At 42.8% G+C, this 15,715-nt stretch overlaps 1 protein-coding gene and 1 long non-coding RNA gene across 3 annotated transcripts in view; one reads left to right on the plus strand and one right to left on the minus strand.

Annotated features, from left to right (window-relative positions):
* On the minus strand, positions 1-15,577 carry LOC127607477 (RNA-binding protein 6). 2 transcript variants are annotated; one of them, XM_052075827.1, is made up of 23 exons: positions 15,418-15,577; positions 13,679-13,728; positions 11,483-12,914; positions 11,245-11,334; positions 11,069-11,135; positions 10,232-10,305; positions 7,482-7,556; positions 7,098-7,350; positions 6,839-6,999; positions 6,655-6,758; positions 6,462-6,531; positions 6,324-6,384; positions 6,195-6,253; positions 6,019-6,118; positions 4,534-4,634; positions 3,885-4,187; positions 3,650-3,799; positions 3,508-3,573; positions 2,720-2,953; positions 2,570-2,644; positions 1,866-1,969; positions 263-314; positions 1-172 (listed from the first exon to the last, which is right to left on the minus strand). In XM_052075827.1, the coding sequence occupies exons 2-23, from the start codon at positions 13,723-13,725 to the stop codon at positions 77-79; spliced, it is 3,774 nt and encodes a 1,257-aa protein (XP_051931787.1). In that variant the 5' UTR covers positions 13,726-13,728; positions 15,418-15,577; the 3' UTR covers positions 1-76. The 2 variants fall into 2 exon arrangements, with proteins under 2 accessions (XP_051931787.1, XP_051931786.1); XM_052075826.1 differs by having other exon boundaries at positions 6,324-6,387.
* The window catches only part of LOC127607501 (uncharacterized), a 4,533-nt gene continuing 3,727 nt past the window's right edge, over positions 14,910-15,715 (plus strand). The window contains exon 1 of the long non-coding RNA XR_007964086.1: positions 14,910-15,156. This is a non-coding gene — a long non-coding RNA (uncharacterized LOC127607501). The remainder of the gene's footprint in view (positions 15,157-15,715) is intronic.

The following is a 15,715-nucleotide window of genomic DNA, read 5'->3' on the forward strand; positions in this document are numbered from 1 at the left end:
TTTTATTTTTTATTTTTTGGGGTGGGTGGCATGTGTTCACAACGTGTGACGGACAGCGGCGAGGGAGGGTGTGAGGTCACTCCAGTTCTTTAAAGCGTGCAAACATGGCCTTGCGCACTGCTTGTTTGTAGGTGGCGTGATCCCAAGCGACGTGCTCTTTCTTCTGGCGCCTCTGTGGAAATGGGTTCAAAGCAAGTGGAAATAAGGAGAAACCATGCGGAAAATCAAGAGAAGGCTTTTAAAAATAAGGCAGCACACTTACCGGTGGCGGTTCTGAGCCCAAACCAGGTCTGTCACTCACTTTATTCATATCCCTAGTGCCCAAAAAAAAAAAAATCATAATGAAATGAGATGTATGTATTTAATTACATGTACAGTATAATTTAAAACAGTGTCATAACTCTTTCACTATCAGCCATTTTCAAAGCAGAGATCCCCATATTTCCATCAGTTTTAGGTTTTTTCAACTGATCTTTCAAGACCCGCAAAATATTGTGTTCCGTCTGTGAATGGAAGCACCAAACCTATCAAAAGCAAACTTGATAGGATTCTCGATACTTGGGTACGATGCGATTCAAGGATGTAACGATTTTAAATTGTAAATATTCGTTTCGGCTTGATTCAGTGCGATTACGATTTGATTCGATATGGTACGGCTATGGTGTTTGTCATTTATATTCCCGTGTTTTCCGCAATACAGGGCGTACCAAAAACTCTTCCATTTTCTTAAAAGCTCATGACACGCATTAAAATCCGGTGCGCCTTGTGTATGTTCATTACGGTAATATGTCGACCCCAAAATAGCTCCTCGCTGAAGACATGCTTACAATGTTATAACTTGCTGTTGGTTCAGTGAACTGTGTCGCTGCTTTATTAAATATGTTTTTGTTGCAGCTCTAAACAAAGGAGAATAGTGGTGTTGTTTTATTTATTTTTTAAACGCACACTTTATTAATGATTTTCACATTCTCAGCAAATGCAGGTGCAGTACGTCTTTGTGCCTTCTCTTCTTCCGTTCGACTCGAGAGGCGTTCATGACCGCCTCTGAAAAATGTAAATTAACGATTCCTTCAATGAAACTACGAAAATTGAAAATAATGCATCAAAACAGAAAATCGAGCGAGGAAATCACAGATTAAATTCTCTAGCCCCCTACAGAATTTATTTTGTGATTTCCTAGTTTGTGAATACACAACAAAGGAATAAATAAAAACTTCATGAACGCCTCGAGTCGAAAGGAAGGAGTGTAGCTCCATCTAGTGGATGCATTGTAGATTGTGTTTTATAATCCAGTGCGTCCAATATATGAAAAAAAATAAAAAATAGACCATTCATTGAAGGTGCACCTCATAATCCAGTGCACCTTTTAGTGCAGAAAATATGGTAATATGCAAGAACAAGTAAATGCTCTCCAAAGCCCAAGTTGATTAATAAATTCAAAGAAACAAGAAATTATCAGCAATGTCAAAGTAATTTATTTCTCATCTTTATCCCTCATAAAATACTATTATTATATTATATTTTAAGTATATTTTAAAATGTAACAGTTTGATTTGGTTCGTCAAATCAAAACAGATTTTCCAATCGAAATCATTTTTGTTACACCCTTTTTTGATCCTGTAATATTTAATTTATCAGTACAACATGGGTTGGTTTCACCCAAAACACCAGTTATAGTTTAAAGGGCACCCAATTAGTGTTTAAAAAAACAATTTTCCATTTCACTGGTGTGGGCGCTACATAAATTGTATATTTTTAAAAAATAATTTAAGAAAAATCAAAGCCAGTGACTATGGAGAGAAATGAGTGAACAATTCCAAAGAGTCAATAATGAACAACCAAATGAAGGTTGTGTCTAGTCATACCTGGATCCTCCAGCCCAGGTGTTATGATGCTGCTGCGGCTGTTGGTGGTGATGGTGTTTTCTCCTTTTCTGTTCTGGTGATCTGACAACTTCTTTGGTGCCCAGCTGTGTGGGGAACGTGTAGGAGACATTTACAACCCTTAACTGGTCATGAGCCAATCGCAGAGCATGCATTGAAAAACAAGCATTGACATTTGGCGATGGGTACTATGCCCCGGTTACTGATGGGGCTTGAATTAGTAGACCGGAGCATCGTTAAGTTACACTCCAACTTAAAACTCTACTACCGAAAGCAAAAGCCATTCAACAAGAATTTCCAGTGAAGGTGTCGGCTTCTCCGGGCCCGAGCTTATATGAGATAGACTGATGCAAAGTGGAAAAGTGTTCTGTGGTCTGACGAGTCCAAAGTTGAAATTGTTTCTGGAAATTGTGGATGTTGCGTCGTCCAGGCCAAGCTCAACTCAGCTGTATTTACAACGACTGCTGTATACAAAATATACAATACAAATGTAGTACAAGTAACAATACCCAATAAGGTACCGTATTGATAAGAAGTGGCATTAAGAGTAGTAGTTTCGTTAAAATCTGAACGATACCATCCCCAATTACATTCTCACTGATGGGGAGTTTAGAGTACCGTGACAAGCAAACGTCTGCACGGAGCGAACATAGAAATTCCACAAGACCCTGCTTCATTTCACTCACTTCTTTTTCCTGGTTCTCAAGCGCCTCCAGCTCTTTCTTGGACTTCTTGATCTTCAAGTGGATCTCCATGTTTTGCTAAGAGTTCAAACGAGCGTGAAAAGGAGACTATACAATGGATGGCATTAGCAGTGCTAGCAGGCAGGACTGTACTTTGTGCAGGTCTGACAGCTGCTGGTGGCGGACGAGCGCATCCTTGTTGGGGAACTGTCGCCTGCACAGCAAGCAGGCCATCTTCTTCCAGTCCGTCAGCTTGTCCTCCCGCTGGGTAGGCGGCGCTTTGCTGGCCTGGTCACCGCGTGCCACCTCCTCCTTGTCCTCCTCCACCTCCTCGTCGCTTCCGGCAGCGTAGTCTGACGCCAGCATGCCCAAGGAGCCCATCGGTCGCTGACGAGATGCAGCACAACATGCTAAAACCATTTTGCTGACTTTGCGGGGGGAATGAATCCTGAATAAAGGGTTTCATCCCGCTACATTTGGGTTCATCATTCTATGTGCGGATTTTTAAACAATATTTTTTTCTGGGTTTTTACAGAACAGAGGCAACTCTGGACTTAATTATTGTGTGCGTACAATGTCGTATTGCGTGGTGTAACTTGCCAGGCAGTGCCGAGATCCAGTGGAAAAGATGCAGCATAATTAAGAGCAACCGGAACACAGTATCGGTTACATTACTTTGGTGTAATGCACTTTATTTTTTTTCCCAAAAAGCAAAAAGAACAAATGCTTGCGGGCATTGTTGTCTGCATTTGTATGTGCTGCTGCTCCATCTGTTAAATGAGCAAATGTTTGCAGGTTTATATTTTCCCTAACAACTATACTAATTCCCATTTATAACATTTCACATTAATGGTGCGATCAAATCAGTCCTACCAGTGCAAAAGTTAATGTCAAGTGCTGTGTGTGTAAAGAGGGGGTCAGTCTCGCTGCGGCGTCCTTACCTTTTGCTTTTCATCTTTTTTAGCTGGAGCAAGAGGCTTCTTAAAGAGATCCTCACTCCCTGATTTCTATAGGGCACACAATTACGTAAATGACTTGGAAATAATGAGAGGTAAATCTTGGCGGGATGCGCGTTCTCCTAACCTTCCTCTCAAACACCGCAAACCCGGCATCAGCCGACTTGGATTGCTTCCTGTCATCATCCACGCCGCCTCTCAGCACTGGTGATGGGGATCGCACGCACTCCTTTTGACGGTTTTGTATCTTGGCCCAGCGCTCCATATCCTTCATGATCTAAAGAATAACATTAACTTGGTCACACTTTCTCCTATAGAGAGATCCGAAAGCATTTAATATATTTAAAAAAAAAAAAAAAAACCTTGACAGCAGCGAGACTTTTTGGCCTCTCGTCTTTTCTTAGCGAGTCGTCATCTTCTTTCTTCTCAGGAGACGGAGGTTCCTGGTTGTTGGCAGAAATGGGTGGCTGCGAGGTGGGCAGTGGAGGCTCGGAGGGTTTTTTCATGTCCAGAGGAGCGTCAGCCGCTGGGTTGGAAAGAATGGCTTGGTCCTCGGCTGTCATGACCACAGGCTGATGGCCCTGATTGCCTCCAGGTACGGGGACATATGCCTTTGTTTCCGCGTCCCAGTACAGGTACTCTTGGTTCTGAGCATTATAGAAGTACTACGTACAAATAAAGATGTAAGGGTATGAGACACATGAGATTTGATTGATACCAGTATCTGTGCAGAAAACTGCAGGTGTGTATTCGTACTTGTGAATACGCGGATACACTTTCAAGATATGTTCTTTGAAAAACAGGTAAAATTCCTGAAAAGCCGCCCAGCACCACCCCAAAATATTAAAAATAAATTCTGCAAATATGCTCATCTGGGAGTGCTGAACTGGGAATATGCTGGGGTTGACTACTTGGTATGGACATGTTCTCACATGTAAGTAGACTACTCATACTGGTTATGAAAAAAAAAATGTATTGGTCCAACTCTACCGTGTTGTCTTGCATACTCACTCTAGAGCCAGGGTCATAGTACAGGGTGGTTTCAGGATCATAGTAGAAGCCTGATGTGGCATCATACAAGTAACTGGACGTATCTTGCGTCTCCTCTGCATCTGAGGGGGGTCATGACCAAAATATTTTTTTACTGACGAACATGCATTTTGTACAAAGTCCGACTCAAGTATTTATGCGTCAGACAGCTCTTCACTAAACCGAATTGAAAATGGGAATATGAAATGCTTGAATTACATGACACCCGAAGCAATGTTTTTGAGTAAAGCAGTTTCTTGAAAATTAAATACATTTTTACATCATATTGTACTGATAAGTACATTTGCTTTTTTTTTTTTTAAATCAGAGATACCAGAAAACTTTTCTAGAGTAATTTTTTCATTCATTCTGCATCTGCCCTTGTTTTCTCTCTCTCACATCATTTTCATAATAGTAAAAATCATAATATGGTATATTATAATATATTTCGTGATATTTATGAATTAGGGATGAGGTTCGGTAAGAGGTGGATATTTTTTTCGCAAATGTCACAGCTACAAATTACAATGAATGGTAAAATTGGTATTGCGCATGCTTTTATCAGTCAAGCTTAGAAACAAAATTGAAAAAAACCCTCAAAAAACCAGTGTCCTCAAAAAAAAGTAAAGATTTTTAAAAATATATTTCGCGACACATTGAGCCATCTCTGATTAAAATTTGCTGTTGGTCAATGTTATTCCTTCCTTTTGCTTTAAAGCCTTGGTTTATGACGGAGTTGTGTGCTTACAGCGGCGATGCAACCCAAGTTTGAACCGAGCACGACTTTTTCTTTTTAAAGTACAGTGCTGTGAACATTTTTTTGCCCCCCTCCTGATTTCTGTGTTTTTTCCATATTTATCACACACATTTTCAGTTCATCAAACCAATTATATCACACAGAGAAATCCCAAGGAAATACAAAATGCAGTTTCTAAATGCCAATTTAATTTGAGACAAAAAAAATAATAATAATCCAGTGCACAGTTCACTAGACAGGACCAACAGCTCTCTCTGCTGGGGGCCTTTTGCCAAGCGGCATCAAGCCGAGTCTCCGTTTTAAAAGACTAAAGGTTGAATATGCTGCGATTGGCTGGCAACCGATTCAGGGTGTCCCCTGCCTACTGCCCGGAGACAGCTGGGATAGGCTCCAGCACCCAGCGACCCTCGTGAGGATCAAGCGGTTCAGAAGATGAATGAATGAATGAGGTGGAATATGGGGCTGGCCTCTCTGTAAACGGATGGCATTGAATGAGTCGATGTGCAAGAGTTTCGCAAAGAACTACTCTGAAACAACTTTATAATTGTTCAGGTTAACACAAGGAGACACAGAGGTCAAGTTAATAATCACTAAGTAGATACTAAGCTTTAAGCGTCACCGTTGGGTATTTCCGCACCTCTATGCTAACCACTGTAAGTTGGCTACCCGGTGTTAGACGCCGATTTTCAATATGCTTTCGATGTGCTTACCATACGACTGACTCGGGGTGGTTGTGGCATCGTCAGGCACCTGATCTCCACTCACCTGGTAGGACTGATCCACAGCTTGACTGGCATTATAGTCAACTCCCTATGAGATCAGGTGTTACAAGAAATCGACTGGTATCTTTTCGAAAAATTTTACATAAAGCTCCCATTACACCTACCTGGCTTATGTTAGCATCTACTGTCAGAGGTGGGTTGCTGCTACCAGTCGGCAAACCGGCTAGGAACAAAACATACCCACTTTAGGTCCATTCACATTGACAACTGTGTGAGTTAAGATGTCCCCCTACCTTGCATTTCAGGAGGTGGCTGCATGAAGGGCTGCGGCTCGGGATAAAACTGCTGCTGCGGCTGCTGAAACGCCAGAGGAAAACGTTCACTTGACAGGTTTGATCATTTCCTTCCCCGAAAATAAGAGCACAACTGACCTCCGTTGTGTTGCCTGCAGGCCGATAGCTTGGAGTAAAAGTGGTTGGCTTGTCAAATTCTCTTCTGAAACTACAACAGGCAGATGAGAAATGAAGTGAGCACCCATTTATCATTATGAATAGCGTTTGGTGTACGCAGTGGGATGAGCACATTTGACAGTTGTATCCAATCCAATACCACCCGGCAACTTACTTCTGGTTCTTTAGGGGTTTTGCAACCTCCGCATACACTCTGACTCCGTCAATATAAAGGGGATTGGGCTTGTTGACGAGAACGTCCACCAAGCGTGTCACTTGCTACAAAACAAAAGAAGACTTGCTCCACAAAGTGTAAACATGGCAACATAAGTAATGCATGCCTATTTTACTGAAGGCACCTCATGGGAGTCCATGTCAACAAAGCAAAAGCACTTTGCTCCAGCGGTCTTGGAGGCCTTGATTAGACGAACGTTTCTCTCATCCAGATAGGCAAATGGATCCAAGGCTTTGAGAATGGCCTCTATGGTTGTGGTGGCCTTGATATTTTTTATGATCATTGCTGTTGGGGGGAAGGAAGAAGAATTCTGTCACATTCCAACGAATGAGAGACTATTACAATGGTTTTGTTTTGGAGGGAGTGGGGGGCTGTGCACATACTTTTACTATCCTTAAAGATTGATTTGGATTGAGGGTAATTGTGGTGAGGGGAATTTTGGTCGCCCCAAGACTCTGCTTGCGTCTCGTTTCCCTGCTGCTGAAACTGCTGGTCCACCTGCTGCTGCCAGGCCTCTGGGGTAAGGTCTGAGTTGCGCTGCCACTGGGTGGGGGGCAGCGGCTCCTCGGGGCCTCTCGGCGTGCACTCATTTCGGCCGGACTGAAATTCTTCTGATGGCAGATCGGGTCTGGGCAACTGTGAATCCAGGGGTGGAGGAAAGTTGCAATGGGATTTCTCGTTTATAAAAAAATATATCTACATCATCTCTAGAACACCATTCAAGCCTGACAGTTCTGAACGACAAATTCCACCTTGACAGTACTTACTTTAACACTTCTTTCACTGTCATCTGGATGAGAGTAGCTAATGGAAACGGTTCTAGTGCCAACCTTGAGGGAACCCTGCAACAAGAGCACACGCAAGAATTGAACATGAGCCGTTAAAAAGGTTGATAATGCCTCAAATAAGACCAGAGAGACCCAAAATGCAATGTGGCAGGAGCACCACGGATGGGACACTGATCCATGACCCAGTACCATCCTTGATACAACAATGGGCCCCCACTCGGGAAAACTACAGAATTGTGGTTGCCACTCGTGAAGGCTGCATGTAATGTTGTCGTACTAAATGAACCCCAAGAACTGTTTTGTCAAATAAGCCATCCTGATAAGATACACCAGACAATCGAGTCACACCGTCGCAGCTGTCAAGCTGTCCTCTTCATTCATATTGCACATTTAGTCTCGCCATCATCCTTAAACACCAAAGGCAGACTTTGATCATAGACAAAGACGGAAACTGGAAGTTTGTTTTGCTTATTCAAAATGGTGATCAGCTCAACCACTAATTCACGTGTCTCCCAATTAAGAATTCGGGCCACAGGATACGATCAAAATGCCATTTCCAAATCTCAGGAATAGATGCAAACCCTAATCTTTCGCAAAAGTCTGCATATGAATTGAAAAACTATTGTCAGTAAACAAAATTCAAAGGGCAAATTTATGTAAAGAAAGCCACGCCATAAAGTACCGTCTCCGCTCTAAAGTTACCTGTAGGTTCATGCATGAGAATCAATGCTAAAAACTGCGTTTGTGTATGCGCGCCTAACACAACGATAAAAGGGAAAAAAAAAACAATTTGGAAAATGGCAGCCCCAAACAATGAGGAAAAAGTCAATCCATTCCCATAATTCCCGCAATTGTCTTAGATAGAACACCAAGTCACAGCCAGCACATTCCTTGTGTTACCATGTTCAATTGACTGAAAAGATGCTGAAATCCAAAGAGGCCAAGTTCCACAGTTGGACCACTTCCATCAGGTATTACAAAACCCGTGAAAAACAATGACATTGTTAAACAAAAGAGAAGCATACACTGAACACAAGAGAAACAAAAGAGTCACCAGAGCCAGTCGGATTTTGTGTATGTATGTAATAAATAACAACTCAAAACAAGCAATCTATGTATCCCATCAGTGCCTGATGCTAAAGATTTGTATGGTAAACCCCAAAAGGCGGCGAGAAATTTCACTCTGAAGCAAATGTTTGCAACATCGCTTAAGGAAAACTCCTTTGCGAACCACGGACACTAGAAACAAAGACGGGCTATGTTATGGTCATTCTTTGAAGAGGTTCAACGCCAAGTTTTCAGGCCTCATCATCAACATTCAAAGAGATCCATTATAAAAAATCCAAAGCATCATTGAACCAGCATTCGGTTGCACAACCGTTTACCATTCCTCATACGAGTGACCTTAGGCCAGACCATTTTCCACATAACCTCTACTGAAATATAATTCCCACAGAGAAGGAGCTAACTGCAGGGACAATGAGTAGGCTTCTCACTTGTTTACATGAGGGGAAAGTGTCAACAGAGTGAGCACTACATCAAAAGACACCAAGGATATACACGAAGATGATAATTGCGTTGACGTCAATCCATGTCATTGATATTTCACCTCGCTGTGTGCGCTTCTATATAAATCAGCATGTATTGTATTGTATTGTATTGTATTGTATTTCACCTCCAAACAAGCTCGCTCACTCACTTTCCCATCATTCTCGTTTCCAACGGTAGTGCGAATGAAAGGAGGAAAAGCTTTCCATGCGTCTGTTGGCATAACTTGTTGTTTGCGACATTAAGCGTCCATTTTCCCAATTAAGAGGTAAACGATCAGCCACCGTTTGGCTGTACAATATATTGCCTCTCTTTCCATTTTCACAGGAGGAAGTTTGGTGAATTTGCTGACAGCTAGCAGATGACGTGTGTTCTTATTATATTTGAGGATACACATGCGGATTTTGCAAGTGACCATGCTACCGGTCTGATTTTAAGTAAAATAGTTGCACGCGCTTGAGGCACCACCGTGAGTTTGCAGTGCCCACCGACCTTGCCGAAACACGTGATTGGCGATGAATTGACTTCAACCTACAGCTGTCATTGCCCAGTGGTAAAGTCGACTAGTCTAGTCAACCCCAAAGAAAATGAGTTCATCCTATTCGGAATGTTCATTCTGTCTCGAATTTTGCCCCCACAGATCTTTGTTAGCAAGATCGGTCAATGACACGAGGAGCTCAACGGTACATTTATAGTAGCGCTAGAAGGAATTAACTCGTCTTTTCCCGGACAATAACTTTGTAAAATAGGGTCGCCATTCTCGAAAGTCATCACTAAGCCCAATATTTAGGTGCGAGACCATTCCTGGCACATCCCACCGGGAGGAGGCCCGGGGGCGACGAAAGACACACTGGAGAGATTTTTGTCTTGGGATTCTCTGAGAAAAGCTGGATAAAGTGGCTGGGGAGAGGGAAGTCGGGGCCTCCTTGCTAAACCTACTTTTCCCGCGACCCAATCCTGGATAAGCAGAAGAAAATGGATGGATGGATTTCGGGAATAATTTTTTTTCCCCCTGACATTTGTTGGGATTTATAGAACAAAATGACTGATTCCTCAACCTCTGTAGTCCAAGACCAAGGAGAGGAAACCCCACTCCCTTCCCAAATCTAATAATTGCCCTCTCGACCCCTCGTAATCCTGTTGGGAGAGGCGGCCTTGGTCGAGTGACGAGGATAGGCCACCTTGTTGGACTCCATGAAGCGGACTGCATCCTCGAGGTTTAAAAACTCCACATAGGCCGTATCGTAGCTGTAACCTGGGGACAGCATTTGAAATACAGATGGGTTTTTGTTAGTCAGTTCCAGTAACCACAGTCAGCCCGCTATAACAAATGAAGACAGCAGTGCGTTAACACATCGAAATGAGTGAACATTTCTCTGCGGGGGAGCTTTAGATATCCACTAAAATACTGTACCTTTCTCGGGAACACTGCATGTTCATGGGTTTTATGTTCCATCTTCTGATAACAAAGCCGTAACCCTTTTTTAAAGGGGATATTCCAATAGCGGTGACAACACTTGTGATGTTTACCATGGCTACAGAGCAATATGGTATTTTGCGTTCATTTCTTTTTTTTTAAACTTTTGGGCAAAACAAAGAAAATATCCCGAAACACTATGTTGAGTAAGCAAGCCCACAAAAACATTCACTGTCATTACAGGTCTGACAAAAGGACCGACATAAATGAGTTTGAAGGACACACACACACATGCACGCACACACACACGCACGCACTACTCCCACTCAAGGTTCACAGTGAGTTCTGCAACTGCTAGCAATGGCTCAACATCCCCAAACATGGCCAATGATGGCGTAATGGGCTTTTCAGACCACCACCCACCCCGCCCCGGTTCCAAACTGATCGAGGATCACAAAGGCAAAGACAACAAAAGCAACCATGAAGAATAAATAAGGACGCGTGCGCAGTTGCGAACGGCAAACGACAAACAAGCGTAAAATCGAGGGACATTTTGCGATCGATTGCCCCAAAACAGATCCATAGGCTCACAGTCTTTTACCTGGGACGTTTTTAATCTTCATCCCTGGTTGTGGCACCCCATCTGGCACTGTAAAGGCACCAAGAATCTGAAAACACAAAAATAAGGCAAATTTGTCCAAGACCTCCTAACTGATGGTTTCCATTACGGTTAAAACATAACGTAACGTAAATAAATCCAGGAGTGTGTTTGATTACCTGCTCCATCGTAGCAGTCTTTGGAATGCCAGTTATGGATACTGTTGTGGACACTTTGCCCTCCACTGAGGCGCTCCTGTAATCTTGATCCTTTTTTGGAAATGTCCAACAAAAGCCGTTATCACCAAAATATAAGCATGAGGTATGAGAACAATCGGTCGACAATACTGACGGATGTGTGGAGCCGATAGTCGATGAGTCATTTATTCTTTTTTTTAATGAATGAAATTAAATTTACCTTGGATCCAGATGCCGTGAATTGTGGTTGAACGGCTGGTTTGGACTCCTCGATCAGAGGTGTTGCTTGAAGATCCCTCGGTTTGTACTCAAACATCCTAGCAGAAGCTGTCCTGTAATCAATGTCTCTGTAGTCCTGGTCCTTGCTTTGAAAATCTCCCAGTTCCGCCACCTTACCCCGAGTCTGTCGTTCGTTGTGTGTAAGATCTTCAAGTGCTGTAAAACTATCAGTTGGCTCCACAGTTTCATGAGTTGGCTGATTCTTGTGGTATTCTTCACCAAGCTTTGGTTTATTCTGATTCTGTTCCAAGTCTCTTTCTGCGAGCCAGCGATTATTCTCATTTCCTCTTAAAGCAGGGGTGGGAGAAGGGTGAATTCTTTCTTGTGGAGAGTTTCTACCAAGCGGGGGGCGATCCATTTCGGCAAAGTGGTCACCGCGAGCGAAGCGGACATCTTTCCCTGGAAAGTCAACAGGCGGTCTATCCCTCTCATGAAATAGTGGATCTCGACTGGTCGCATCTCTCCTAAAATCTGCTGAGTAGGCGGGAGCAGAGATACCCTCCAGAACTTTGGCTGAGAGAGGGGGTTTATCCTTTTGGCGGCTCTTCCATTCCTCTGCAAGAGTCATCTCTTCACCGCTCCTATAGTCTATGAGGGGGCTACCGCTCGATTCTGGACCCTCACGAATTGTGGCCTTGTCCTCTGGACCCTTGAAGTCAGATCTTTGTGACCCGCTCGCATCGGGAGACATGCCAGCTCTCGCCCTGTCCATTGGAGGGCCATCATTTTCAAATCGTAAAGGCGAGCGCTCCCTGCCGCGGAATTCAGATGGCGGACCGGGCCGATCTCTGAAATCCATATCCGACTCAAACCCACCTCTTGGATTAAAAGGTGGTCCTCCTCTTCTATCGATGTCCATCATACTCCTTTCATGAGGAGGCATGTCCATGTTAAAATGACAGTTATCAATGCCCACGGGGGGCCGCATGTCCCTAAAGTCATCCTTGTTTTCCATTCTGCCCATGGGAAACCCTCTTCTCCCATCCATGTTGAGATTATTGAAGCGAGGCGTATCACGAAACATGTCCCTGTCTCTCATGTCCATATGTCTGTTGTTTTGCCCCCATGTTGGCACATCTCTGCCGCCCATATCAAATCCTGACAAACCCGGTGAATTCATCAAATTGTCTCTGATGTTACCATCAAACCGGCCTCGGAAATCTAAATCCGGACCAGGGCCAGATCCAAAATAATTTCTGTCCAGATCTCTACCGCGTGGATACATGCCACGTCCCCACATCGGTGGACCATCCATTCTTCTCACGTCCATACGTGGTAGATCCAGAGGACCCATTGGGCCCCTGGGACCCATATTCATCCCATCTCTACGCCAAAAATCAGGCATCGGATGATCTCTTCCCCGGTGATTACCTCTGTAATAAAACTGATCATTAGTAAGTTAAGATAAGAACACCTTTATTTATCTCACAATGGAGAAATTCCCACTTAGGCAACTTTAATGGTTATACCTCTCAACAAAGCAATTTTAGAACATGCTCAATGATCTCCTTTAGTTAAGATTGAGAGGGGGTGCTGATTTGTGTTCTATCAGCAAAAAAGGGTGTGTATATATCAGCGAGTGGTATGTTTCAATCAAGGTACTCGTCATCCCTGCGTTAATGCTGCACTGCAACTATTGGAGAAGCATCATATATAGTGTTTGGAAGATGCCTTGGAAATGCTAATTTTGCCACTTGAAAACATCAACAAAAGTTCAAAACCATTACTAAACATAGCGCGTTTTCACGATCAGTCCATTTCAACAGGAGTGGGTCCGCAGTTTGCCAAGGGACTGGCATAAGGCGTTTTGACTGGTGCACAATGAATCCATCTGGATCAGAATTGAGAATCATGAGGAACATGAATCCAACCGAAGAACCAGAATTGGGGCAGGAATGGTCAAAATTCAAACAATGCCCAACCCTAATTGTTAACTATGACTAACTCCTGCTCATAATCAAAAAATATCAAATACAATAAGCCAAGGACCCCCTGTCTAGGCTAGTGTTTGCTTCTGTGTCACATTAGACTCCATAATACAGATCAGTGAGGCATTATGTGCAAAATTACAAAAGTAAAACTGTGGTAACTGGAGACATTGTGAATTGTGAAATATACCAAATTGCAGATTATTTACCTAAACGGGGGTCTTCCCCTCGGTCCTTGACCTGGTCCATCCCACATTTTCTAGAGAGAGTATCATGAGAAAAACATAAATTAGATGTGAATGTTGCCAAATATTGCTGATTTCGCTGACATATCAATTAGGGGTGTCTCAACCTTTTTTGATCAAGTGAAACCATTCAAACATGGAACAATAGTCAGGAACAGATGGCATGAGAGAATATGAACCATTTATTCCAACCATTTGGGTTACATATATTCAACTCAAGAACATATTTGATTTTGGATGTTGATCGGTATAATACCGATGCTCTTTTTTGGGATATATTGGACCAATATCTGATATGAAGATCGAATCAGGACACCACTAATGTAAGCACAAACAATTTTAAAAATTGCATTTTCACATGAATGTCCCTGTGAAACTTTTAGGAAAACTATCAGCTGGAAAAACAAATTTATCTGTGTGTGCGTTTTTTTTTCTGTTTCAGTTAATTAACCCATGCTACTTCTTGGGTGGCGATATTCTAGCAGAGAAGAACCCAATGTAAATTAAGCTAATGTGACGGCCGGCCAGGTTTACAGCAAAAAGCAGCGGGATGGGAAAATCCACATGTGAGATGCCTTGAGGTGTTTGTTTATGTCAGAGAAATCATGCTGTAAACATCTCAAGATGATCCAGGGAAAGGTCTGGGCTGCTAATTGTGGTGGAAGTCACAACTGATCAGCTCATAATGACAAGCTGTGTAATATGTGCCCAACTAAAGACGGGTTTACAAAATATTTTCCGATTATTCTGTAGTATGTTCCAAACCCTCATTGGGTGAATATCTGTAAGCTAGACCAGATATAACAATGCACGTTTACGCAGTTATTGCCCTCTCTCAAACGTCAGAATGATGTATACTTTTTAAAGAAAGTATTTTTTTTTAACCACAATGCAAATGCACGTGACAAAATAACGAATTTGAGGTCAATCAGTCAATCAATCTGAAAGCACGATTATTTTCAATCTAAGATGGGGGATCAACATGTAAAAAACAAGTTATTTGTACACGTTGATAATGTTTAAATTACAATCTATACGCCATTTATTCATAAAAGTAATGTAAAATGTGTTTGAAATAATATAATGAAATGTGTTTTGGCATTTAAAAAGATGATAGCACACTGAGAGTCAACCACTTAAATGGTGCAATTGTTAGAAAACTACTGTAGTTGCAAGATGGGGGGGGGGGGGGTTGGGGGGGCGTCCATTACTTGCCTATGCTAATTTTCCCGATTCGATTGTGGTCCCTGACCCCCGAAGGTTCACGACACAACATTGCAACATTACTATAAATGTGAGTGCCGCGCTTCAATGAGGCTGAAGTTATATTTATGGAGATTAAAAAGTCTGTTCACGTCAATCAATGACTGCCTGCGTGCTTTGCTTCCAGTGGGCCCAAAACGAAAGGCCCGCTAACGGTGGCTAAAACTATCAACACAGAGGTAAACTTACTAAAACGCCACCGATTCAGACGTGATTGAAATGCAATATTTGCGTGTTGTGCAACTATGAAATGGCAATCTATTGTGTATTCAACTAACGTTTGGAATAGTTTACACGTCGCGGGTGTTAGCATTAGCTTAGTAGACATTCCATTTAAAACGCTCAGTCCGTGAGCTACCCCGCTGACGTTTCTAAATTCAAAGAATTCCCAGGATGTTTTTGCGTATATCGCTTCATTTTAGTTGTGATTATGCACCTACCTCAGCCGTTTGAAGGATCGCAGTCAATGAACTCCACACACGCAGGGCTTACGGCAAAGAGGTATCGAGTCAGAACTGCAACCTGCGGCAGGTCACGTGACTGACAGACGTAGCGAATGACTTCCGGTAGACGTATCTGAGCTATCGTCCTCGGGTTACGTCATTTTGAGGGTTTCAACAGCCTGCGTCATGACCTGGCTTACGTCGACGCCGTAGCAACGGAACTTCAGTTGTAAATCGAGGACTGGGAGAGAGTGAAAATGGCTGTCTGTGTGTATCTCTCTCTCTGTCGCTTTCT

The sequence above is a fragment of the Hippocampus zosterae genome, chromosome 9 (genome assembly GCF_025434085.1).
Source record: "Hippocampus zosterae strain Florida chromosome 9, ASM2543408v3, whole genome shotgun sequence".
In the NCBI taxonomy this organism is placed as follows: Eukaryota; Metazoa; Chordata; class Actinopteri; order Syngnathiformes; family Syngnathidae; genus Hippocampus; species Hippocampus zosterae.

What these genes read in the sequence shown, in the direction of transcription:
- LOC127607477 (XM_052075826.1), bottom strand. Translation starts at nt 13,725, where the DNA reads ATGTGGGATGGACCAGGTCAAGGACCGAGGGGAAGACCCCCGTTTAG. An exon ending in AGGGGAAGACCCCCGTTTAG is followed by an intron (nt 12,915 to 13,678) that starts GTAAATAATCTG and finishes GTTTTATTACAG; the next exon opens with AGGTAATCACCGGGGAAGAG. An exon ending in TTGACATGGACTCCCATGAG is followed by an intron (nt 6,759 to 6,838) that starts GTGCCTTCAGTA and finishes TTTGTTTTGTAG; the next exon opens with CAAGTGACACGCTTGGTGGA.